We start from the raw sequence: 22,949 nt of genomic DNA, 5'->3' as shown, positions 1-22,949 counted from the left end.
CGGTAGTAGATTCGATCCCAAGAACACCTTCAGAAATTCAGCAAGGGGAATTTGTTTCTCGAGAGGAAGCGCAGATCGAAATCGAATCCGAGCTCCGTCCAACTCAGAGATTCGATGGCTAAGCGGCGGCGCTGCGACGACTGCGGCGGCAAGAGGGCAGGCTCAGAGCCGGCGGCGAAGCTGCAGCAGCAGCGTCGCAAGCACCTGTACCTCGTCCTGGATGACTGGGACAAGGGGTTCAGCCTCCACAAGCTCGACGTCCTCGGCTTCTTCTTCTCCTCAGACTCCGACGAGGAGGAGGAGGAGGAGGAGGTGGAGCAGCAGCAGCTCCGGCGTCTCCCGGACCCGCCGGCGCTGAGGCTAACGGAGACGCGGCACTCGCCGATGCTCTTCGCCGCCCTGGGCAGCAGCGTCTTCATCGGGAGCAAGGAGCCGTGCTCCGCGCAGGCCACCGGCGCCCTGGTCTACGACACGGGCACCGCCGCCATGGCCATCGGCCCTCGCCTCCCGGAGGACCCCTGCGGCTTGTTCGTCGCCGGTGCCGGCGGCGGCGGCGAGAAGAAGAAGAAGAAGAAGCTGTACGCGCTGGCGTATGTGGAACACGAAGGCACGCAGCGGGTGTCCGTCCAGGCTCTGTCCTGGGCGCGCTCCGCCGCCGCCGCCTTGGAGGCGGAGCCATGGCTGCCGAGCCACGGGTGGTCCTGGGAGACCCTCCCGGCGACGGCGCCGTTCGACGCCGACGAGGAGTCCGTGGCCTCCTACGCGGCGCACCCGGACGGGCGCACCATCTTCTTCTCCACGCGGCGCCGTCGGTGCGACCGCAGCCGCCGCGTCGGCACCTACTCCTTGGACACCGAGAGCGGCGAGTGGCGGTCGCACGGGGAAGGCTCGGTGCTGCCGTTCCAGGGCCAGGGCTACTTCGAGAGGGAGCTGGACGCGTGGGTCGGGCTCCACAAGGACGGATACATCTGCGCCTGCCAGGCCGTCAGCGGCACGGCGGCGCCGGCGCCGGAGTGGAGGAAGACGGAGCACAAGCTGTTCCGCCGCCACGAGGACGACGGTGACCCGGAGCGGCGGCGGCACCTGAGCGCCACGCTCACCTACATGGGCAACAACAGGTTCTGCCTCGTCGAGAGCGCGGTGCGCGACGGCGTGGATCTCAGGCACACCTACGGCGGCGGCCATGGCTGCGCGCTTCATGTCACCCTGTTCGGCCTCAAGTACAGCCGTGAGGGAGAGCTGCAGGCCACGGTTCGCCGCACCACCACCTCGTACAAGGTGTCCAAGTATATCCCAGGCTTTTACCATCAAGCATTCTGGATGTAGAAGTTCAAGCTAGCTACTAGCTATTTTGAGTGTATATATGGAATACAAGTGGATAATAGAGGTGGTGCATGGTGTCTCGCCCTTCTCACTCTTGGCGCATCGACACATTGCAGGCTTAAATTGTTTTTTGTGCAGCAGTGTAAAGAGAAATGAAATGAATTGTTTCATTCTTCCTGGAATATGGTATGTTATTGTGCGCCAATAGTCGTCGATGCTAGGGTTGTATTTCTTCTTTACGCCATGGGTAATCATGGCGAATTCGTTCTGAAAAATACACTTGAGTTGTGAAAAGTTAAATTGTGGTGTGCTTGGAGGAGCAGGGGATGTGCTCCAGGTGCTGCCCCAGTGCGCTTCCACCGGCAGCGCATTTGCCAGTGGCTGTGCCGGTTCAATGTTATTCTTCTTCTCCCAAACCAGGTCTGATCAAATTCTCGAGCCGAAAAGGTCAATCTCACATCCTTTGTGCTTTCAAACAGATGTCAGGTTTAGAATGAATTTCCACAAAAGTGAGCTCTTCTTGTTTGGCAGAGCAAGGGATGAGAGGAATAGTTACACAGCTGTCTTTGCATGCTAGGAAGGAGCTTTTCATTTCAGGTACATAACAGATTTAACCAAGAAAAACAAGCGATTGTTGTGCAAATTGCTTTCTTGCAATGGGTAATGCCAAACTTCATCAGGCAATGGATTCACACTTCACAGCTGGGTTGATGACAGTTGAAACCAAAATTTTCCATTGTTGTGACTGGTGAGACTAATTTTCAGATGCTAAGCAAACTCAGTTCTCTGAAGACACTTTGAAAGGATATAGACACTTTGATAAGCTTAGTAAACTAGATGATACAACATCTTTATGAGACTACAGAAATAATATATCTGTTGTATCTGTGAGTACTAGTAATCTGAATAATTTATTCTCAACAAGTCTTCTTGATGAGATCGGTTGTCTGAGCACATGTAAGGTAATGCAGGGACATTTCTCTTGCTACTCATGCAGTCATTGTCAGACGGAGATTAAATAAGGATGGCAAAACAAATTCTATACATTATTTGTACCGGTTTAGTGAATATTGGGGTATCTTTCCCTGAAAAGTTGAATGGATAACTATGGGAATATAAGCAAGCCCTTCTGACCAAGGACAATCTCATAAAGAGAAATTTGAGGAAGTAATTGGCATCCTTTGTGCTGCTTATGAAACTATAGACTATTCTTATCTTATTTTTCCCTACATGTAAATATATGTTTGGGCAGAGTTGGAACGGTTATGGCTTAGCAAAAGAACGTAAGAACAACTCATTATGGTTGTGGCTTGCTGCATTTATCCTTTCAGCTCTGTTTTTTGTTGGTAAGACTATTAATGCCTCGATGCTGATTAATATAGGTAGATCAATTGGAAGATGCAGTGGCAGTGTCATTGGCTATCCTCCTGGATAACACACCATTGAGCATTGCCACAGTTGGCATTGCTGCACACAACATGGTTGGGTGTCTTCCAGCACAACATGGCACTCCAGCTGATGCTAATTCTTCTGTGATCTATTCACTGCAACATGGTGCTGATTACTTTTTTCAGTAGTTTTGTTTGACACCTAATTAGCTTTTTCAGAAGGTACTTCATTATATTACTTATTAGATCACTTAATCCTCATAGACAAATCTGAATTACGTGTTGATATTGTTTGGCTTGCAAATAGATATAATAAAGAGCCAAACTAAACTTAACAAAAGAAACACAAAATAGTTTCCAACAAATATAAGAGGATTTGGAGACTATGGATATATGCCGAACAGATATAACAATATATTTCCAAACATACCACAAGAAAACATCTTCTTCAACTCAAAGTATGTATTCACAACAGCCATCATGTACAGAAGACTCGTGTTTCTAAGCTGTAGGTAATGTCACAAGTATTCATCGGCACCTAGAGCACAAGCTCCAGGTGGTTTAACTATTTTATCAACACGTGCTAGTTAAGCAACTATACATCTACGCATGCATAACTAGCTACAGGTGGTTTAACAACTTGCATTCAGCACATGGAGAATCTCAAGTGTAGATTTTTAAGGTACCCTTCCTTGTGCATTGCAAGCTGCACGTCGGCCAAAAGATCCGGAAAATGCTCTGCAATGATGCGAGCAAATAGACATTCTTTGAACTTTGCCGAGTGTTGCCGAGAATTTCTCAACAAACCTAGAAGACCCCTAGGATTATTGCTGTACGGAGTCTTCTTTTTGTCCACTTGGTATCTGAAAGTATCAAGTAGATAACGATTGCCATCTGTGTAGTTTACATGCTGTTGCCAGTTGCTGTGGTTTTCATTCTTACTCAGCTCATCAATGACGTTTTGGTAGGCTCCGATGTCTTTCTTTTCCATTTCCCGCAACGTATCGAACATAGACATGAACGTCGAAACGTTTTGGTGTTCGTCCATCAAACTTATATGGTGCTGCATTAGTTCATCACAACTCCTGTCACATCCATCGACGAGAAACAACCAACTCAATAGATCAGTAGGTGTTGTCCTCATATAAAAAATTTCACGTTTGATCATGTGAACAAAGGAGTGGTGATCCTCATTCTCCTCAACATCTTTGTCTTCAATCTTTTTTATTATCTCCTTAGTTGTTTTGTCCAACTTTACGGTATTGTAGCTGTTAATTGCAAATGACCTTGAGCTCAGTTGACCACCAAAGGTAAGTCCAGCCTTGTGAACCCTTTTCAGGAGCTGAAATGCTCTTCTTATAATGAGTTTAAGCTCATTAGACGTTGTTTCTGAGGTTTTATTGACTTTGCTCCGAGGGATACTTATTTTCACTGTTAAGTTATCCCTGTTTTCCTTTGCATACTCAGAAAATCTGGTCCAGGCTGACCCATCTAAGGTGCAAACAAATAGATCATGATGCTTCTTACTTAAGTCCTCACTATATGTAAGTCTTCTCCGGATTGGATTTGGTCCATCAGACATGGAATTGTACAGCTGCTTCAGAACAAAGAAAATATTTCAGAACAAAATACAAACACCAACTAAGATCCAAAGTTACTATAACAGCTCATACAATTCAAAATAGAAACAGACCAGTGCATCACTTAAATGAAAACTTGCCAAATACCTGAGAGCACTTATTAGTCCCCTCGGGATTTGAACATGGTGAGAGTGGCTCAGCAATTATTGTTATCACATCTGAGTATTTCCTCGCTGACTTAACCCGACCAACAGAATTAGCTTGTGGCAGTTTGCCATCTTCTGGGGTGGAGATTTGCTGCTTCTCTAAATTTGACCAGCTCAATATCTGAAATTTGCTCACAAGACAGAAAATACTTATTCATGCAGACATAAAAGAAGGCAACAAAAGCATCAATTTAAGCAAGATTTGTGTGTTTACCTGATTGCATAAGTTAGTTGTTGTAGAAGCTACCTGACACACTGAGGTGATGATCTCTGTCATAGAATGATCCTGCAATAGCTCCATACCATGGATAATCTTATTGATCTCACAAGATATGATTCTCACACCTAAGTTCTTCATAATGGAGTGTATCATTTCAATGGATGATATAATCATCTGAGAATTGCCTGCTTTAGTACTCTCATCCAATATCCGTAAGCCTGATCTTATCAAAGATCGCCCATAAGGCTCAAGTGTCAACTGATTCAATTTTGAAAGAGCAACCACCAAGCCTAAGTGTGAAATAGTCTGGCAGTGTACCTCCTCTAAGGCCCTTGAGACTTTTAAGCAGATGTCATTAACCAACTCATCGGATGCAAATTGCCAATTGTTAGACTGGATAAGTGCAGTAACACAGACAGCAGAACCAGAAGAGGCACTCTCGTTAGTGCTCATCAAGCAATCAGAAAGGGGACGGCAGAGAGAGCTAATTGTCACTCTTTTCTCTTCTTCCGTTCCCATGGGATCAATGACACAGCGGGATAATGCGGATATCACCTTGGAGCAACCATCACTATGCAAGGACCCTGTAACTGAACACATGATTCTAATGATGGTTGAAACGATCTGGCTGCTATGTGGTACCACGTTGCAGCCATGGACTTCTGCAGCAGTCTTAAAAATGCATAAGGCGTCCTCGTTGGAGAAAGAGCACAACATGTTTGCGTCACAGAGTTGGGTAACAAAAGCTGGTAGTGTTCTTTCATCCAGATCTCTGACGAACTGATTCAGATTTTTGAATGTGTAAATGATTTTCTCATATTGCCCCACCATAAAATTCCTATCCATTGTGGATACTGCATATATTCAAAAAATAAAAGAAAATCCATGAGTACAAAAGTAAAACCAGTAGGCAGTTCTGTAAGTAGGTAAATAATATCAGTAGATCTACATAGGATGGTCTATTCAAATTAGGAAGTGCCAGATTCGGCGTCATTTATTCAGAACTCTTTCACATGATTTGTCACCACTCACATTTTACCAAAGGCATAAACCCAATCAAAAGTAGCATATACAAAACGAAATAGCTAGAGCACAATTTCCACAGGTATTAACAAACTACAGAGCTTAAGACAGAGTCCCATATGTCTGTTTTTAAAATTTTCTGACATGACGCGTACCTGTTTGTGATAAGATGATTTTTTTTAAAACAAACTTCATGCCTTCATTGGTTAGGTTCAACAAACGAGAAGCATCGGATGCATGAACAAAACTCTCTACCTTATCATTAAAAGTCCTTCAGTTCAAAGAATACTTGTACATATGCTCTATAAAATTCTGTCAAAAAAGCAGAACACTATATATACAGTGATAGTACTTCCATCACAAAATCCTTAATGTTCTTCTTATGAAGCAAGCCATTGCTGCTTGTTCATTGAAGAAGAATAAAATAACAAGGAGTGCGACACTGGTTTTATGACAAAGCAGGCAATAAAAAAAAACTAAAAAGACCAGCCAAAACGGCTCATTATCTCTAACCAAGATAGACCTACAACACTGTGCCACCCGCCTGTAGATGTAGTTGACAAGCGGCAAAAGATCCGCCTGAAGCGTGTGCATTTTCAACACACAGTTAATCAAACCATCCTATGACAATAGGTTTTGGGTCAAGAAGACCCTGATCTCTCATCATGGGTTCCCCACTAGTCTCCACCAGATGCCAAAATTTCCCAGTGACAAAGAGCTATTCACTTGATTTGTTAACATTCTACCATAGCACAAATCCCCCTAGTTGCAAAAGGAAACGCAAACAAATTCCACTGCTAAACTGAAGGCAGGGTTCGATATGGACATTCTAGATGTAGAGCAGCAATCCAGTAAGAGGCTATCAGTTTCCAAGATGAAGTTCCATGGTAACGTTCAAACAAAGATCATAATAACGGCCTTTGTGAAGAACTACACCAAAGAATCGCAACACTTTCCTTTGTGAAATCTTCAGAAAAGAAATTCCTCCCCAATTTCCAACATGCTGCCCAGGAAACTGAATCAGCACGTGCAAATCGAAGGTTTTGGGCCAAGAATCCCCTGGAGTTCTTACTACTCTCCACAAGATCCCCAAAGTAACAAGAACTCGAGATCAAGAACAAGAACAGGGGGGGAAATGAACACGGAATGCCCAAATTCCCCCCAAATTGGGCCACGCGAGAGAGAGGGAGAAAGAAGAGGGAGGTAGTACATTGGGAGGATCCGGTCTCGACGTCAGGTGAGTCGACGTGGGAGGCGCTAGAGGCGGAGGCGGAGGCGGCGCCGGCGAAGGGTTTGCGGACAGCTCCTGGGTGTTGGGCGTCCATCCGTCCGAGGCGGAAGACCCCAGAAAAGCTTAGGGAGGTTCCCGCCCGTGCGCCGCCGCCAGCTCCGTCTCTGTCGACGGCGACGGCGAGCTTCCTCCTCTCGGAAGAACCGGCGGTGGGATTCCTCGGTTTTCTTTTCCCGGCGGAGCGGGAACTGAAATTTCGGAGGTAGGCGGGATGTCAATACCGGCCGTAACAGATTAACGGCAGGGGTAAGTGGTAGCTTGTCGATTAGTTGTAAAAAAAATAGTAGTACTGTAATAAATCTACCTCTTTATTTGTTACCAATTTTTTTTTTATGGCACCACCCTTACTCTGGTTCACTGGTTTCAAATTTATTTTTCTCCTTCTCAACAGCAGATTCCCCCATTTTAAACTTTGTGTGGATATTTCATCTAAAAAAATAATCAGATTTTCATTTGGTTACTGAAATTTGATTGCATAATCGAATTTTGTGGCTCGGCAATATTTTTTCTACATTTTTTTTGAAGCTGCAATTTTTTCTTACGTGACAAGCGATAAAGAAGAAGAGAGATAGATGCCACCTAAAACAAACCACTATGGTTTGGAGAGAGGAAGCGTGAAGTGAGTAGTTTCGCGAGTTGGGTGTCGTCGAATCGGTCTTGGGGTTCAAAAACTAAACAAGCGTTAATTTTGTTGGGTTCAACGGCAACTCCCGGACCCGTATCTTCTATGGTGTTCGCATTTGTAATGCCGAACACCATGCTAATACCACCTCGCAATACCCTTCACGGACAACCATAAACCAAAATCACTTACGGGCTCATCACAGTGGAGGGAACAAACACCACTGACAGGTCCGGTGTCAGCTGCATTCCAAGCCAAGATTATAAAATAGTTGGTTACATTTTACAACTTCATAAACTAGAAACAAGACACTTTACATTCGAGACAACCCACTTTCAAAAAACAAAAAGATTTCGTGGATGGCAGTTTAAAATCATCTTGGAGGAACTCCAAGTCCAAATACGCGTCGTCGTCTATAAATAGCCTCTCCCCCGGAGCAACCGCCTACTTCCCGCGCCCGTGTCTCGCTGGCGACCAAACCCTAGACAAGCCTCCGATTCCTCCTCTCCCGATCTCTATAAAAGACCACCGATTTCGAATTCCCTTCCCGCGGAATCCGCCCTCCTCCGGGCGCGCCCGAACCCGGGCTCCCGCGCGCGGGGCTGGGGCTTGGGGGCGGAGGTCTGGTGGATCGGCGAGGGGGTGGAATATATGGCGGAGGCGGCGGCGGCGTTGGAGGGGAGCCAGCCGGTGGACCTGTCCCAGCACCCCTCCGGCATCGTCCCCATGCTCCAGTAAGTGCGCCGCTCTCCGGTGCTCTGCTTCCCCCCCACCCCCACCCAAATCATCCCGTCTACGCCGACTTCTTCCGGGCTTCCCTCGGGTCCTGCGTCGACAACTCCGTTTCTCTTATGAGGGCCGATTGATCGACCTGTTGCTGGGTTTGATCGGGTGCGGGTTTGGATTTCACCAGCGATGAACATGGACACGCCTAGGAGTTTACAGATAGATCAAATTACTATCGAATACAATAATGAACTCATGGTTCTTTGATTACGCCGATTAGAACAAAACGCTAACAAAACAATATTAACTTTGGGTCCAACGGAAAGCAAATTAAGTTCTGCCAGGTCATGATTCGTGTTGCAAATTTACTGGGTTTGGATGATTTGATGCCACAACGCTACAGAGAATCCCTGGAACGCATGGACTGCATTTTTCCTGGAGAGGTCGAGTGGGGTGAATTTGCAGTAAGAAGTTCTACTAACAGTTTTTTGGGGAAAAAAAAGGAACAGGTGCATAGTTGAATGTGAAAGGCATGTGGCCTTTTGTTTCCAGCTTCTAAATTGATCCTGATTTTAATGTGCTCTGTGGTTAAGTTAGCATGCATAAGTTGGTGCAGAGTGTTCTAATGGCCTAGGCATTTTACTGTGTAGCGTTTTTGGGTTTTGGGGGTAATAGTGTTTTTTGATGTGGGATTTTTTTCCTGATGAAGTACAAAACGTGTTAACGCTCCTCTGTCTATTTTTCTGGCATTTTGATCTGATGACAGGAATATCGTGTCCACGGTCAACTTGGACTGTAAACTGGACCTGAAAGCAATAGCTCTTCAAGCGCGCAATGCAGAATATAACCCCAAGGTGGGATTACTATCCTGTTGCATTCGGCAAGATGTATTGTTTTTACATGTTTTGCGAGTGCTGAGTGCTGTCTGGTGCTATATTTCCAAAGAATTGTGATTAATTAATGGCTGGTTCTCTGTTCAAAGGCTTTTCCGGTGGAGGATTGTTGTATTTAAATGCAAGCTGGAACAAAACCATTTTTTAGTGTTTGGCCTTTAATTAAGTATGATCAGTTTGCTAGCATCCGCAAGTCTACTGCATCTCACATGCCTTTGTGTCTCCCGCTTTGGAGATGGGGAATAACCTGGCATAAGAATAACTGGCTTTCCATGTGCGTTCCTTTGTGGAACGCTCAAACTAATTAACCTTCTAAATTCATGCGACTTGTTCGCCAAATAATTATTGGCTCAATATTGCCATCCAATAGTGTGTTATGTTAAAGGTCCGCAAAGAGATTATCTACCTGACTACCTGCTGTATGTGGCAAGCATGATACATTGATGGTACATGGCTGCTCTGCTTGATTCTATGTTTTACTAAATCAAGCTGTACACTGTGTAGAATTCTGCACTCGTATGTAGCCAATCTGTAGCAAGTGTCAAATTTATGTGGGGAAATATGTAGCATTTGACCAGTAGCTCATATGAACTGGCCAGTTCTGTGATGCATCAAATTATTTCCTCCGTCTTCTGCTGTTCTGATGCATGAAACTCTGTTCAGCAACATACTTTGTGTTCTCTTTGTTAACTGACTATTTTGAACAGCGTTTCGCTGCAGTTATCATGAGGATAAGAGAACCAAAAACCACCGCATTGATATTTGCATCAGGAAAAATGGTAAGATTAAATTCTTGTACATCTGATGCAGTGTATGCTCTTTTGTAGCTAGATTACCTAATGGCTTTCAAACTGTTATAGTATGTGAATATGGGTAGCCATTATGCTTTAGCTACCCTGCAGTTGAAATTCGATGCCAATTCCCCACGGATATCAAGTGGTTATTTTGTGCTACATTTTTTCCCAGTAGTTATCTGTCAGAATTGATCAATAATCAGTAAAGACCCTCCAAATATCAACTTCAGCCATTGCAAAAGAGTAAGGATTAGTTAAGAATGGTTGAGATTCGATCGATACTTCAGTTCAAAACATTCTTGGCTATCTGTGGACCTCATTCAAAACTCCGATGTATACCTGCAAAAATGTCTTGATCAAGGGATCTTTGTCAACATTTGGTGAAAGGAGTTTGGTAGTTTTATCAGTGAGCTACTGTCTTAGTGCAATGATCATCTGATACAAAGAACTTCCCTGGTTGCATTATCAGGTTTGCACTGGAGCAAAAAGTGAACAGCAGTCTAAACTTGCAGCTAGAAAGGTATATTCGAGCTTTTCTTTTCCATACATATCAGAGGAATTTACTGATAGGTTTGCGGGCTGTGAATGTTTTGTTTCCAGTATGCTCGCATCATCCAGAAGCTTGGCTTTCCTGCAAAATTCAAGGTACATATTCTTTTTTTCTGAACAAGGGAAGGGTCCCGAAGGACCCGGAAACTGCATTACTTAAGAGCGGTGGGATTACATTTTACAAAGAGGACCTCAGGATAAACAAAAAACATAACATAGTCCTCGCTTTTTATGAAAAGGACCCAAAGAGGAAGATAAAGATTACAATCAAGTCCTTCGCCACCGTCCTTGCGCTGAGAAATCCGAGCATGGCCACCCGCATCGTCACCGGGGACGACACCACTTGGGACGAGGCAGGCGTGAGAGGCCATACCGGGGCCAAAGATCCTCCCTTTTGGCATGTCAGCCGGGAGGAAGAGAAAGCCGAGGCGCGAAACAGTAGTCAGCACCAGCTTGTGGAGCAGCCGCTCGAACGGCCAATGGATACAGCGGCTAGATGGCAACAGCCATGTTGGCACCGCTGGGGATGAGCTCCGAGGAAGAAACGCAGACGCAGCTTCACCATCTTCCCATGGAGCTTCGGATCCAGGCAAATCAGCCCTTCTACCGCCACCATGACGGCCAGGACGAGCCAAAGAACTGCAAAACGAAGCACCATCGAGCTTATTGACGAAGCCATCGCCAGATCCGAAGCTTTTCTTCGTCCTCCACCATGAAGAACGGATGGAAAAGATGGCTGGCCTCCTCGTGCCACTGCTCGCGAGCAGCAGAGAAAAGCTTCTTGATAACTGCACTAAGCCAAACGCCCCTAAGGCAGCCCTAGACCTAGCCCTACACCAAATCCTACAACTACGACGGACGCCAGCGGCCCGGCCTCCTCTCCCATCCCCACTCCAGCCGGCGAGGCCGACGGAGGGAAAGAGGAGAGGAGCCGGGGCGGAGAGGAGCCGAGCGGTTCTCAAGGGGGAAGAGAAGGGGAGAGAAAGAAAGGGAGAGTCCTCTTATGGTTACAGTGGAGTTAGGTACATATTCTATACTTGTTTAAATCGTACATGGTGTTCATACTTAATAAATTGTTGTTCACCGAAGTTTGTTAATTAATTCTGTAATGTCAGGACTTCAAGATCCAGAATATTGTTGGGTCTTGTGATGTCAAATTCCCTATAAGGCTTGAGGGCCTTGCATATTCTCACGGTGCTTTCTCGAGTGTATGTGTTATCCTACGATTATTTTAGCTCTATTCAATCACCTAGGGTATCTGTTCTTTCTTGAAACTTCCATTTTTCCTTGTCTTGGAACTGATATTTTATAATCTACAGTATGAGCCAGAGCTATTCCCAGGCCTGATTTATCGGATGAGGCAACCAAAGATTGTCCTCCTAATTTTTGTTTCAGGCAAGATTGTTCTTACTGGAGCAAAGGTTGGCAGCCACTTCCTGTAGGTTTCTATACCACTAAACTGTGCCATATCTAAGCTCTTGTCTTTGCAGGTGAGAGAAGAGACATATACTGCCTTCGAAAACATATATCCTGTCCTCACAGAGTTCCGAAAAGTCCAACAATGATGGTACGATTTATATGAGATCATGCTTAGTGGGCAGAGTTATGTTCGGCGTAGAATAGGAAATGTTTTGTTCCACTGATAAGTGGGACAGATAAAGGTGGATTTGTCCATTTTGCTGCTCAGTGCTTGTGGTTCGTTTGCTGTTTTCGTTTGCGGTCATTTTTGGTCTGTGATGAGAGGTCACTTTCAGAAATTAATGGTACAGATGCCATTTCCTCAGTGCAGATGACCTGTGGAAGTAAGCAGAATTGGAGATATTGTTGCTTGCTGCCTGCTCCAACTTCCAACTGTACATATAGACTGCCTTCCAGTGGAGCCTATTTTGCTATCCGTCAGAATTGGAGTGCCCCGTTGTCGTAATCTACTCGAGTCCGTGATGAATCACGCTTGATCATCACCTATTCATTCTGAGTGTCCTTCATGGACAGTTGTTATCACTTGAAATGCTCCGTGGAAGTCTAGTAAGGACCCAAGCAAATGTTGCTCATGGATTCTAGAGCCTTTCCTGAATGCTAATGATGATGAAAAGGCTGCCTAGTGTATGTACTTATCGATGTGCTAAGCCTTGTGAACAGAGGGATTTCTTTTACTGTCAAGACTAACCAATGTGCTACATACGAACAATGAAATGTGTTTCCCCTCTCTTATTTTCTCAATCCGTCAGTTATTTCCTTGCAACCATTATTTTACATTCTTGTGCCCATCAAACTTCTTTAAAGAAGTTCTGCATGGACATCTGCTGAAAAATTCTATAGTGCGTCATCAGCACCATGGTGTGCAACAACCTCTTTCCTTTCCACCAGAAGCAGTGGAAACAAACAAGGGTAAGATTTTGGCACCATGTATTGCCAGAAAGCAAGGAAAAATGCATGACAGCATGAACAGCACCGGCTTCACTTCTTTACCTTTTCTTTTCTTGAGTAAACCGAACCATGAAAAAAGAGTGCAAGTTTACAATTACAAGTTACATCAAGGTTTTTTAGTTTTCGAGGAAGAAAAGTTTACAGCAAGTTGTGATGTCCTTTGAGGAAAGGAAGAGAGTAGTACTAGTAGGTCACGCATGTTTGGCCTCTCTCTGTGGCTTCTTTTTTTTGCTTGCGTGTGATGAAAGGGAGGGAAACCGGTACGAAAATTGAATCATCAATACATACATACGGCCGACAAAGAAATTTCATGAAATGCAGAGAACAAGAGAACAAATCAAAGATATGCTCAGATTTCCACATTAATCAGAAACATTCATACCAAGATATAAAATAAAATCCCACATTGGATACATATATGTCCTGACGCAACTTCGCTCCTAAGAAAAGAATTATCTTATCAATAATAATATCAATAAATCTTATCTAATAATATCAATTATTTATGATTATATTATATTTATTAAACTAATAAACAAAATTAAAAACCTCCCATTTTGAACCATGCAACCGCCAAATAAAGCATGGAGCCCTAAACCTCAGGCCTAAGCAAAAGGAAAAAAAAAGAACACGGTTTTTTTCCAAGGCATTTTTCTTTGAAGGGAGAAAAATCGGGCCTTTTTTTGGGCACAAGTAAAACGCAAACGCGCTCTTCCACAGCTGTTTCTCTTTTCCTTGCTCTCTTCCCCATAAAAACCTCCGCTCCGGAACAAAAAAAGCTTTGCGGAATCCCTACCCTGCTCCTCCTCTCTCTCTATCTCTTCCTCCTCCTGGGTTTTCGTTCTTGGAGGTGTTTTGGAGGCGGCCGCCGGGCATGGACGTGCGCCGCCAACCGAATGTCGCGGCGGCGGCGGCGGCGGCTGCTGCTGCTACCCTGGGTGATTTGTTCCCCCACCAGCCTGCCATGGTCAGTTTCCAGTTTCCTAGCCCGTTCCCCTTCCACCCTTGAGTTCTTTTTAGGATTATTTTTTATTCTAGGTTTTGCTTGGCCAAGAACATGGGTTTTTGGCAGTTCTTGCTTGTGAGCGAAGGAAGGAAGCGTCGGGAGGGGTTCTGTTTCTTTTTCTTGGTTCTTGGATGCTTTTTAGGGAGGCTTGGGCCTGCGGTTGTGTAGAAATAGTGGGGTTTAGGCGGCTGCCTGTTGAAGAATTTTGGGGTTTAGGCTTTTTCTGGTGTAATTCCTCGAGATAATTGTCCTTGAACCCTAGGTTTTGTTGGTTCCTTATCTGTGTGTTCTTCTCCCTTTGGGATGAATTTTCTGTGTTTCTTTACTGTTGTTTTGCTCTGTGGCAGAGGATTTTTTTTCCTGTTTACTTCTGTATCTATTAGAAAATTGTTTGGTTGGAGGGAAGCAATTTATAATTTGTTGAGCAATTCGGTGGTTGCTATCAGGTTCTTTTTCCCTACAACGGCAATTGTGGCTTTCTTTTCTCCCCGTTACAGGGTTTATGTTAAGTTCATCCCGTTCTTGCAACTAACCAATGGGAAAATGTAGTGGGTTCGTCGGCTGTTCCCTTTGTTATGATGTCAGGCGGAATAAAAAACAACGCGTGCTCTTGTGGCCTGCTATGTTGATGTGCATAGATGTTCCTTCTTTCCTGTCATTTTACTTTTGCGGGTCCTTCTTTCCTGTCATTTTCATTGCGTAAATGCATCCACTGCTAATATCCTTTAGTCGCTGTGAGATGATGTGTATGCAAGATTGTGACATATATATTTTGTAGCTTTGTGTCAATTGGAGTGGAAACTTTAGCACTAGAAACATTTACATGAGACACTCTCTCATTGTTTTAGGATTGTTCAGTTTTGATCTGTAATTCTGTGGTGCTACTTGAAGAATTCAAGAAAACATATCTAGTGTGTATCCCTTATGAAATGCATCAGTTCTGTACCTCATGTTTAGCATTGACTGAAAATTCATCATGTTCTATGCCTTGCTGGGAGAAACTGTCATGGTGGTTTCTATTTGATTGCGTTCAATTGCACTGTAAATGCATGGACTTTTATTATGGTCAAAAGGTCGTTCCTACATTGTATTCATGAACTCGATAAGTTTATAACTTGCTAATTCTCCAGAGCAAAAACCTTAAGAATGATATCAAGCCAAGGAAATGGTTCCAAAGGAAAAATATATTGGCTATGTGGGTTTGTTCTTTCATTGTTTTCTTTAGAAGTGTATTGGATAAATTGATTTCCATGCTTATGTTTCCCTTTGTTTGGAATTCATATTGCTAACAGCAATCCTTAGTCGAGTATGGCTTCCCTAGAATTCCTATACGCTTTTACTGATCCTCGCATGCTTGTTTCTTGCAAAATTGTAGAGCAAGGCCTTCATAATGAGTTCTCTTTACAGTTGTAATTCCGTTCTTAGGTTATCACTGGCCATTTTATCTAATAGACCCCATGCCATGCTACTCTTTTATTTACAGGATAGTGGAGACAACAACACAGAATGGCTCTCCATCTATTTAGAGGACTGCTTGTCCACTCACCCTGTTTCCGCAGAACAGGCAAGTCAAGGTGCTGTAAAACAGAAATTACCACCGCCTTCATCTTCCAATGCCAGAAGGAAGAAAAGGAGCCTGGCCTCTGTTATAAGAGACGAAGAAGAGCACTGTTTCACTGTGTTTGTGGAACCACCACTACTCCTACCTGATCAGAAGCATTGGCTAGCAGAGAGTGAGCTCATCCTCCCGAAGAAAGACAAAGACCAAGAACTTGTTCAACAACAAGAACAAGAACATGAGGAAGAAAAGAAGCGCAATGCAAGTGCAGAAATGCTGTTCCAGCAAGAGCAGATGCTGGTGTGTAGCTATTGTTTATCCAACCAAACACCACAGTGGTGGGATGGTCCATCAGGGGTATTGTGCAATGCATGTGGCCTGAGGTTACAGGCAGGGAATGAGTTCAGTTCCATGGAGCGCTGCGGCCAAGAAATCAGCAAAGAACAAGAACAAGGAAAGCGGCAGGAGAAGAGGAGGATCAAGAGGCCAGCATATATTGATGAGGAGCTCCCGCAAAAGAAGAGGACCAAGAAGACTACATACGTGAATGAGGAGCTTCCACCGGAGGAGCCAGTGCAGAGGTGCACCCATTGCATGTCGCACAAGACACCACAGTGGAGAACGGGTCCTTTGGGGCCTAAGACCCTATGCAACGCGTGTGGCGTGAGGTACAAGTCTGGCAGGCTGCTGCCTGAGTATAGGCCTGCCAATAGTCCAACTTTCTCGAGTTACATGCACTCCAATTCTCACAAGAAGGTCATGCAGATGAGGAAGAGTGTTGAACACTCAGGGCAGTAAACTGCCGGAGGGGATCATCTCCTGGATCTGTCGCTGTCAGGTTTAGAGGCTCCGGTTGAACACTCAGGGCAGTGAACTGCTGGAGGGGATCATCACCTGTCAGGTTTTAGAAGCTTTGGTTGTAGGTCTTGTAGGAGATGAGAGAAATGAATGCAAAATCTGTTTAGGCCCCAGTTCAAACTCTTTGTTAGCTCTAGCAGTCTTCTGCTCCAGAGATCATTTCTCTAGTTATTTTAGATCATCGATTCATTACCAATGGTTGGTTGCTACAATATTATGCTGCCGTTATCTTACAATGTTATTCTATGTTCCTCTAGGTGTTTTGAGTTCATTTGCAAGATTTAAGTTGGGCATCCTCTTGAATTGTTCATCTTGCATCATGTGATCTTGTCACCTAGTAACATTTATCCGGATCTCTCTCATATTTTCTCCAGGCTGAAGCAGAATTTTGTGTTCTTCGTGTCCAGAGTTCTCTTTTACACGGATTTATCAATCTTTCAAGGAGTGCGATTTCTGAGGGCTTGTGATTATGGGACTATGTTTTTTGCTCTTTGCAAATGAAAGTCCCAGGATACTGTATTTATTTTCCTTCTTTCTGGGAAGACCCAGATCTATCTGGGCCTTTTCTGTTCATGTGCTAACAATGCTCATGCAGAATCTGAACTTGTGATTTGTTATCTCCTTCCGAGCTACAAACCATTCTGTCAGCAAATCTTGACACTGCAGCAGTGCCAAAACCAAGTAAATCCCTGTGGAGCCCAATAAGGCCAGATGTATGTATGACCTGAACCAAATCCCCTGCTAGTTTCAGGTTCAGACAAACAGGGGTTCTCTCATAATAATTCAGAGACAAGTTTGTGTTGTATCACTGGTGATGATAGACCATGATGCAGTGGTGTGCATGCAGGTCCTTTTTACCTCCTCTTCACTTGAAGACAAGGAAATTAAAGGAAACATCTTGACTACCTTTCTGCTGGTCCTCTTTACATCATCATATGGAGCTTTTTCTGTTGCTCAAGGAGCCAGCTTTCAAAATTTTGACTACCGACGTGTTTTAAAATATTTAGAGTGGATACTTCAAAGAACGTATGTGTAGATTTGTAACAAAATTCCTTTATAACATCATAAGTTTCTTGTGTTTTATATATCACTGAACATGTCAATCATGTCAGTTACTTGCTATAATGCATCGCAGATTCAGATGACCATCTCAATGTTTTAGTTAGGCACACTGCATCTAATCTTGGGTCTCCAAGCATTAGAAGCTGGTCCAATCTGGGTGGCTACACTGGACAAGGCCTTTAACTCATGCTGGTTTCAGCTGCCCAAAATCAATGCCCTCCATTGTGGCACTGGCAACAGTGCTGTCAGTACAGTGGCTGGGACATCAGCATAGCCTTTGACTCATGCTGGTTTCTTTTGTCCTCTCAAACCTAGCTGATGCTGCTGCTGCCTTTCTGCTGGCCTATCAGCAAGGACTAGCAGCATCAATGATTCAGCACTACTGTTTAGACTGGTTTGGTCCTAATTGCCATTCTGAAGCAAACTATTGTCTTATGTAAAAATTACTAGAAACAAAGATTCTCACATGTATGGCACCATAATGCTTTATTTCACACTGGCTGAGAAAGATCATAGATGAGTTAAGTATACAGGGAGAGAAAATGCAGATTGCTGCTAAACACCACAAGGCCAACACAAAGTATGCTCCATTGCTACAAAAGTGGAATTAAACCTGACACGATGTATGACAAGCCAACATTAGCAGAGACACCAAAGCTTTATTTCTGAGAACTCCCTAGGAATGGAGAGACTTTTCAGAAAATAGTTGTCGGATTTTTGTGCTTTAGGACCTGGAATCACTCGACCACCATGCTCTCAGCTTCCTTCTTGATGGACTGGAAGAGCACCGACGAAAGATAGCGCTCTCCAAAGCTTGGGAATACAACCTACATATATAGAGTAAAATGTCAACATTGGGATGTAACGAAACCAACGAGACAGTGCGGAGACTGTTAATAAAAGCCACTCTTCACTTAGTGGGGTATGTCTGCTTGCGATATGAGACAAAAGAACTGAGATTGGTCTCCTTATAAGACATTCAAGTTTGAATCTGTAGTAGCTTACACCAACTAATTTGTGAGTTGTGACTGCTTATCAGATCAGATGAATTTCAGGGGAAAGAGCCGTGGAGCTGAAACAAAATTTTAACTGCGACAGGATAGAAATTCATGGGAGGAAACGTGTCACTCACAACAAAAAGTTTTCCTTCATTTTCAGGCCTCTGAGCAATCTTAATTGCTGCAGCTGCAGCGGCACCAGAAGATATTCCAACCTACAAATTTTTTAGATCATCAGTGTGGCTGAGGCAGATACATAATTACAAATGATTCATGCAGACAGACTCAACAAAAAGCAATGTCTGGACTGCTGCTTAATGACAGATAAAATGTTAGAAAGAATCCCCACCAGCAACCCTTCTTTCAGAGCAAGGGCCTTTGCCATCTCAATAGATTCATCACTTGAAACCTGCCAAACAATATGATTACACCATAAGGTTACACCAGGGTAAAAGATGCAGATATATTGGAAGCAAACAGCAAAAAAATTATAGATAACTTGATCCGAGAACTCCTATTCTCATAGGAGAAAAGTAAAACTAGGAACTAAACAAACAAAACATAATGTAGCGATAAATTTTCTGCACTTCTTTTCTCAAGGAAAACGTACTTCAACGGTTTCATCAATGAGGTCAACATCCAAGACACCAGGGATAAAACCAGCTCCAATTCCTTGGATCTTGTGTGGCCCTGCATACGAGAATTGAATCTCATGAGTCCAGAACAAGCAGTGTCAAGAAACAAAGCAGAGTATGTTACTCCCCCCGATCCATATTAATTGTCTCAAATTTGCCAAAATATGGATGTATATATGTCTAAAAAGTGTCTAGATACATGTAATATTTCGACAATTAATATGGATCGGAGGGAGTAGTGTAAAATGGTCCACAATGTTGTTTCTTCCCAAGGGATATCTTTCTTGTAATATTGACCTCCACAAAAAGGCTTCTCATGAGGCAAATTAATAATGGTTAACCATCTGATAATCTTATTTATATTTCAAATCATTGACTAGATAACTTACACAAAAAGAGTACGGTAATGCAAAAGGAGAACTCCTAATGACTTTTTTTTTTGCTTCTGGTGATTGTGTAAAAAACTAAAATGCAGCTAACTATTTATGTTGCTGGATACTCTGTAAACAACTAAAAACCACAGGATGAATTAGTGGATGACTCTGTATTTAAAACAAATGGAGGAAGCAAAAATTACCTGGCTTTTTACCATTTAAGACAGCACTCTCTACTGGCTCCACACCATAAAGCTTACATAGTGAAATGAAATGAAATCAGATAATATTTTTCGTACAAGAAACCATGAAATGCAAGTAGGTCAAAGTTGGCAGCGTAAATAATGCCTTCTAGTGCTTACCTTGATATTAGGATTTTGTTCTCTGAGGTATCGTCCAGTTCCGGTAATGGTACCACCTGTTCCAATACCAGAAATAAGGCCATCAATCTTCCCTCCGGTACTTCTCCAGATTTCAGGCCCAGTTGTCTCGTAGTGAATCTGCACAAAATATTTAAACCTGGGAATCGGGAACTTGGAAGCAAACATCACCATGAGCAAACAAAAAATGCTCCAGGTATAATTTTTAAATTATGTTGCACACCTTTGGGTTGGCAGGATTCTCAAATTGTTGAAGGATGTATGAGTTGGGTGTCTTTGCTGCTAGCTCTTCTGCCTTCTGAATAGCTCCTTTCATTCCCAAGAGTGGGTCAGTCAGGATCAGTTCAGCGCCAAAAGCCTTCAATATGATTCTCCTCTCCATACTCATCGAGGCAGGCATAATCAGTACAAGTCTGTAACCCTTTGCAGCAGCCATGAAAGCCAGTCCAATGCCTGTGTTGCCACTGGTTGGTTCAATCAGCACACTCTGGCAACGATTCACATGAAAACAAAACATCAGCAAAAACAGATTCTAGCAGCATGAAATTCTCAGCAAGTTTAACTCCACTAGCAGTTTGCACAAAGTGCTTTCTACACAAGTCAAACAACTAGCTGAACCAATGTGCTTGCGAAAGAAGGGTTGACATAAAATGCTTAGGCCAAGCATCCACACAAGTCAAACAACTAGGTGCAGGAGAAAATGAACAATACCGCAAATCAGGACCACATACATGAACCACAGACCCAGAAACTGTCAAATATATTACTCTAATACAAGTAATCAAATGGCAATTGCAGTCCCCAAAGAACATCACAAATTCCTTATGCCAAATCAGGTGTTCCTTTATTTCCTCTGCACGTGTTTTGGCTAGATAACTCTATTAGAAAAGACTAAATTATCTTGACCTATGATGTGCTCACCCTTGACCTCCTTCCTTTGTGCCTATAAAGTTAATTCCTCAATAAATCAGTGTGTGACTTTGGTATGTGTAGCAGCCTACTCATACCTCCTGCCCAATACGACTTATGTTCTCTACTGAACAGAAGCCAGACAGGGCACAGCTAATACATACTAAAATCACATGCAATAGTTAGTATATTGCAGGAAGTGCAAATTATTGTTTGTGACGCCAAACTATTCGGGGCACAGCTAATACATACATACCAAAGTGACATGTAATAGCTAGTATATTGCAGGAATTGCAAATTATTGTTTGTAACGCCAAACCATTCCCAAATGGCACAAGCACAAAGCAGGGGGGAGAGCACCAAAAGGGGGGTCGGTTTCACCCACCTTGCCTGGAACGATGAACCCGCTGTTCTCGGCATCAGTTATCATACTGAATGCAATCCTGCACAATCACAAAGCAGCAGCACAAGGAGATTAAGTAAAGAATGAACAGAACAAATAACCTATCGAAATAGGAAAATAAAATCGAAATTCTGAACTAACAAACAATGTAACGAGCCTAGTAATAAGAACCACATCATCATCTAACCAGAGGTAGCAGTCAGAGAGAAGCAAGCCTTTCAGAGATAACCCATACTGAAGAGAATTCGAAAAAATTAAGGGGATGTCTGTAGCAAAGCCAGCACCCACCTGTCCTTGACGCTGGAGCAGGGCTCCATGGACTCGAGCTTGGCGGCGACGCGCCCCACGCAGCCATCGGTCACCTTGTTGAGGTACACCAATGGCGTGTTCCCGATCAGCTACGAACAGAGAGAGAATAAGTCAATAAATTTCTTCGCAGCCACTTCCCAGCACGAACAAAATTGCACAACCACGCAGGGGGAGGAATCGAGAGAACTCGCGGTCGCTCACCTCGGTGACATCCTTGGCGATCGCCGGCGTCGCAGCCTCCCCCATCCCGCCGCCCTCGACAAGCTTCGCTTCACGAGAACCGAATCAGATCAAATCAAATCAAAATAAGTTCTTTTATAGGACAAATCAGAACCAATCGATTGCTCCGACCAATCGACGAGAACTGCGAGACAAACAAATCCTATCGTATCGCGCTCACCGATCCGACAGCGAAGCGAATCCTCCCGGCGGTGATGGAGAAAGAAGAAGAAGAAGAAGGAGAAGAAGTGGCGGCTCCTGGAACTGATGGAAGGAAATGGGGAGTGAAGCTGGCGATGCTTTATACAGGGTACAGGCTTGGTTGGTTGGTGAGGACTGAGGAGGGGGATCGGCCGGCCAGCAAGGCCCGGTCTACGGTGGACCGTGAAGATGACAGTGGGCCCGCCCGGAGGCTGCTGGCCGGTGCTCGTGGACCGGGCGTTGGCACGGCACGGCGATGAGGATGACGAAGGGAACGGCGTTCGTTGAATCTGGACGGCGTTTGTGGCCATCGGATATGGGTGGGCGTATAAATAAATAAGGCTTTGTGTATTTGGAAATTCGATTATGTGTTTTTTGAGGATCGAATTATGTCGTAGAAAGATCGACGTCATGCGGAAAACAGGAAATTTATTGTGATCTGTAAATGCGTGTACTTTTGCTTTCGGATTGTGGTTATTTGGCGCGAATGATGTGGTTTTCGTCATGGACATGGACAGATGTAATGGTGACGCCGGAGAAGGAGCGGGACACAATCAAGTGAGTGGAGAGACGGGCGGTTATTGTTAACGAGGTTACGTCTATGAAAAGTCACTTGTGTTCTAGATGATTGGTAAGGTGTGGAAAATGGAGAACTAGTTTTTGGTCCAGAAATAAGGGTAGTAATATTAGGTTCACAACATTATCGGTAACTGAAGTTGTTCGATAGGTTATACTATCATTTTCTTATAATAGGATAATGGCAGAATTGAGAATTATTACACGTCAGTTTCAACTACGCTCGTATAATTTCTTTGCACTTGTGAACAGAAGTGCGCTTGACCTACTGTTCCGGTCGTCTCACGCTATGGTTATCCATTTGTGACAAGTGAGTCGCGCCTTTAAAACCTAGAATACATTTACAAAAGGATTCGATCACGAGAGGAACACAAATGGTTCTTGAGGGCACTTGTTTTTTGGAACTGTAAATTCTAATA

At 43.9% G+C, this 22,949-nt stretch overlaps 4 protein-coding genes across 9 annotated transcripts; 2 read left to right on the top strand and 2 right to left on the bottom strand.

The window, feature by feature from the left end:
• Positions 1-3,149: 3,149 nt before the first annotated feature.
• On the bottom strand, positions 3,150-7,150 carry LOC112268848. Its single transcript, XM_024455025.1, has 4 exons — positions 6,951-7,150; positions 4,712-5,571; positions 4,439-4,618; positions 3,150-4,305 (listed from the first exon to the last, which is right to left on the bottom strand). Exons 1-4 carry the CDS (start codon positions 7,063-7,065, stop codon positions 3,358-3,360), a joined length of 2,103 nt encoding a protein of 700 aa, XP_024310793.1. The 5' UTR covers positions 7,066-7,150; the 3' UTR covers positions 3,150-3,357.
• A 940-nt stretch (positions 7,151-8,090) lies between these two features.
• Positions 8,091-12,835, top strand: LOC100837002 (TATA-binding protein 2). Of its 5 annotated transcripts, none has more exons than XM_014903386.2 (9): positions 8,091-8,387; positions 9,146-9,233; positions 9,980-10,051; positions 10,536-10,586; positions 10,667-10,711; positions 11,731-11,823; positions 11,935-12,036; positions 12,106-12,182; positions 12,405-12,835. In XM_014903386.2, the coding sequence occupies exons 1-8, from the start codon at positions 8,305-8,307 to the stop codon at positions 12,178-12,180; spliced, it is 609 nt and encodes a 202-aa protein (XP_014758872.1). In that variant the 5' UTR covers positions 8,091-8,304; the 3' UTR covers positions 12,181-12,182; positions 12,405-12,835. The 5 variants fall into 5 exon arrangements, 3 of the variants coding, with proteins under 3 accessions (XP_014758872.1, XP_014758871.1, XP_024318544.1); XM_014903385.2 differs by having other exon boundaries at positions 12,400-12,835; XR_001408104.2 differs by lacking the exons at positions 12,106-12,182; positions 12,405-12,835 and adding an exon at positions 10,855-11,637 and having other exon boundaries at positions 11,935-11,984.
• Positions 12,836-13,754: 919 nt separating this feature from the next.
• LOC100832709 (GATA transcription factor 2) lies at positions 13,755-16,767 on the top strand. Its single transcript, XM_003579065.4, has 2 exons — positions 13,755-14,009; positions 15,532-16,767. Exons 1-2 carry the CDS (start codon positions 13,917-13,919, stop codon positions 16,402-16,404), a joined length of 966 nt encoding a protein of 321 aa, XP_003579113.1. The 5' UTR covers positions 13,755-13,916; the 3' UTR covers positions 16,405-16,767.
• A 1,221-nt stretch (positions 16,768-17,988) lies between these two features.
• LOC100834135 (cysteine synthase) lies at positions 17,989-22,080 on the bottom strand. 2 transcript variants are annotated; one of them, XM_010238683.3, is made up of 11 exons: positions 21,935-22,080; positions 21,736-21,798; positions 21,514-21,623; positions 21,208-21,265; positions 20,137-20,400; positions 19,896-20,033; positions 19,737-19,788; positions 19,135-19,214; positions 18,874-18,933; positions 18,659-18,739; positions 17,989-18,353 (listed from the first exon to the last, which is right to left on the bottom strand). In XM_010238683.3, the coding sequence occupies exons 2-11, from the start codon at positions 21,778-21,780 to the stop codon at positions 18,264-18,266; spliced, it is 978 nt and encodes a 325-aa protein (XP_010236985.1). In that variant the 5' UTR covers positions 21,781-21,798; positions 21,935-22,080; the 3' UTR covers positions 17,989-18,263. The 2 variants fall into 2 exon arrangements, with proteins under 2 accessions (XP_010236985.1, XP_014758634.1); XM_014903148.2 differs by having other exon boundaries at positions 21,736-21,803; positions 21,935-22,022.
• Between the last annotated feature and the right edge of the window lie 869 nt (positions 22,081-22,949).

The sequence above is a fragment of the Brachypodium distachyon genome, chromosome 4, assembly GCF_000005505.3.
Source record: "Brachypodium distachyon strain Bd21 chromosome 4, Brachypodium_distachyon_v3.0, whole genome shotgun sequence".
NCBI classification, from domain to species: Eukaryota; Viridiplantae; Streptophyta; class Magnoliopsida; order Poales; family Poaceae; genus Brachypodium; species Brachypodium distachyon.
Note: the sequence above shows the minus strand (reverse complement) of the source record. Positions and strands in the feature narration are given on the sequence as shown.

Coding starts and splice junctions, on each gene's coding strand:
- LOC100832709 (XM_003579065.4), top strand. CDS start 13,917: ATGGACGTGCGCCGCCAACCGAATGTCGCGGCGGCGGCGGCGGCGGCT. Junction 14,010..15,531: donor TCCCCCACCAGCCTGCCATG/GTCAGTTTCCAG, acceptor TTTTATTTACAG/GATAGTGGAGACAACAACAC.
- LOC100837002 (XM_014903386.2), top strand. CDS start 8,305: ATGGCGGAGGCGGCGGCGGCGTTGGAGGGGAGCCAGCCGGTGGACCTG. Junction 11,824..11,934: donor CTCACGGTGCTTTCTCGAGT/GTATGTGTTATC, acceptor TATAATCTACAG/TATGAGCCAGAGCTATTCCC. Junction 12,037..12,105: donor TTGTTCTTACTGGAGCAAAG/GTTGGCAGCCAC, acceptor TTGTCTTTGCAG/GTGAGAGAAGAGACATATAC.
- LOC112268848 (XM_024455025.1), bottom strand. CDS start 7,065: ATGGACGCCCAACACCCAGGAGCTGTCCGCAAACCCTTCGCCGGCGCC. Junction 5,572..6,950: donor CGAGACCGGATCCTCCCAAT/GTACTACCTCCC, acceptor GAATATATGCAG/TATCCACAATGGATAGGAAT. Junction 4,619..4,711: donor CAACTAACTTATGCAATCAG/GTAAACACACAA, acceptor AGCAAATTTCAG/ATATTGAGCTGGTCAAATTT.
- LOC100834135 (XM_010238683.3), bottom strand. CDS start 21,780: ATGGGGGAGGCTGCGACGCCGGCGATCGCCAAGGATGTCACCGAG. Junction 21,624..21,735: donor TCGCCAAGGATGTCACCGAG/GTGAGCGACCGC, acceptor CTCTGTTCGTAG/CTGATCGGGAACACGCCATT. Junction 18,354..18,658: donor ATGAAGGAAAACTTTTTGTT/GTGAGTGACACG, acceptor CTATATATGTAG/GTTGTATTCCCAAGCTTTGG.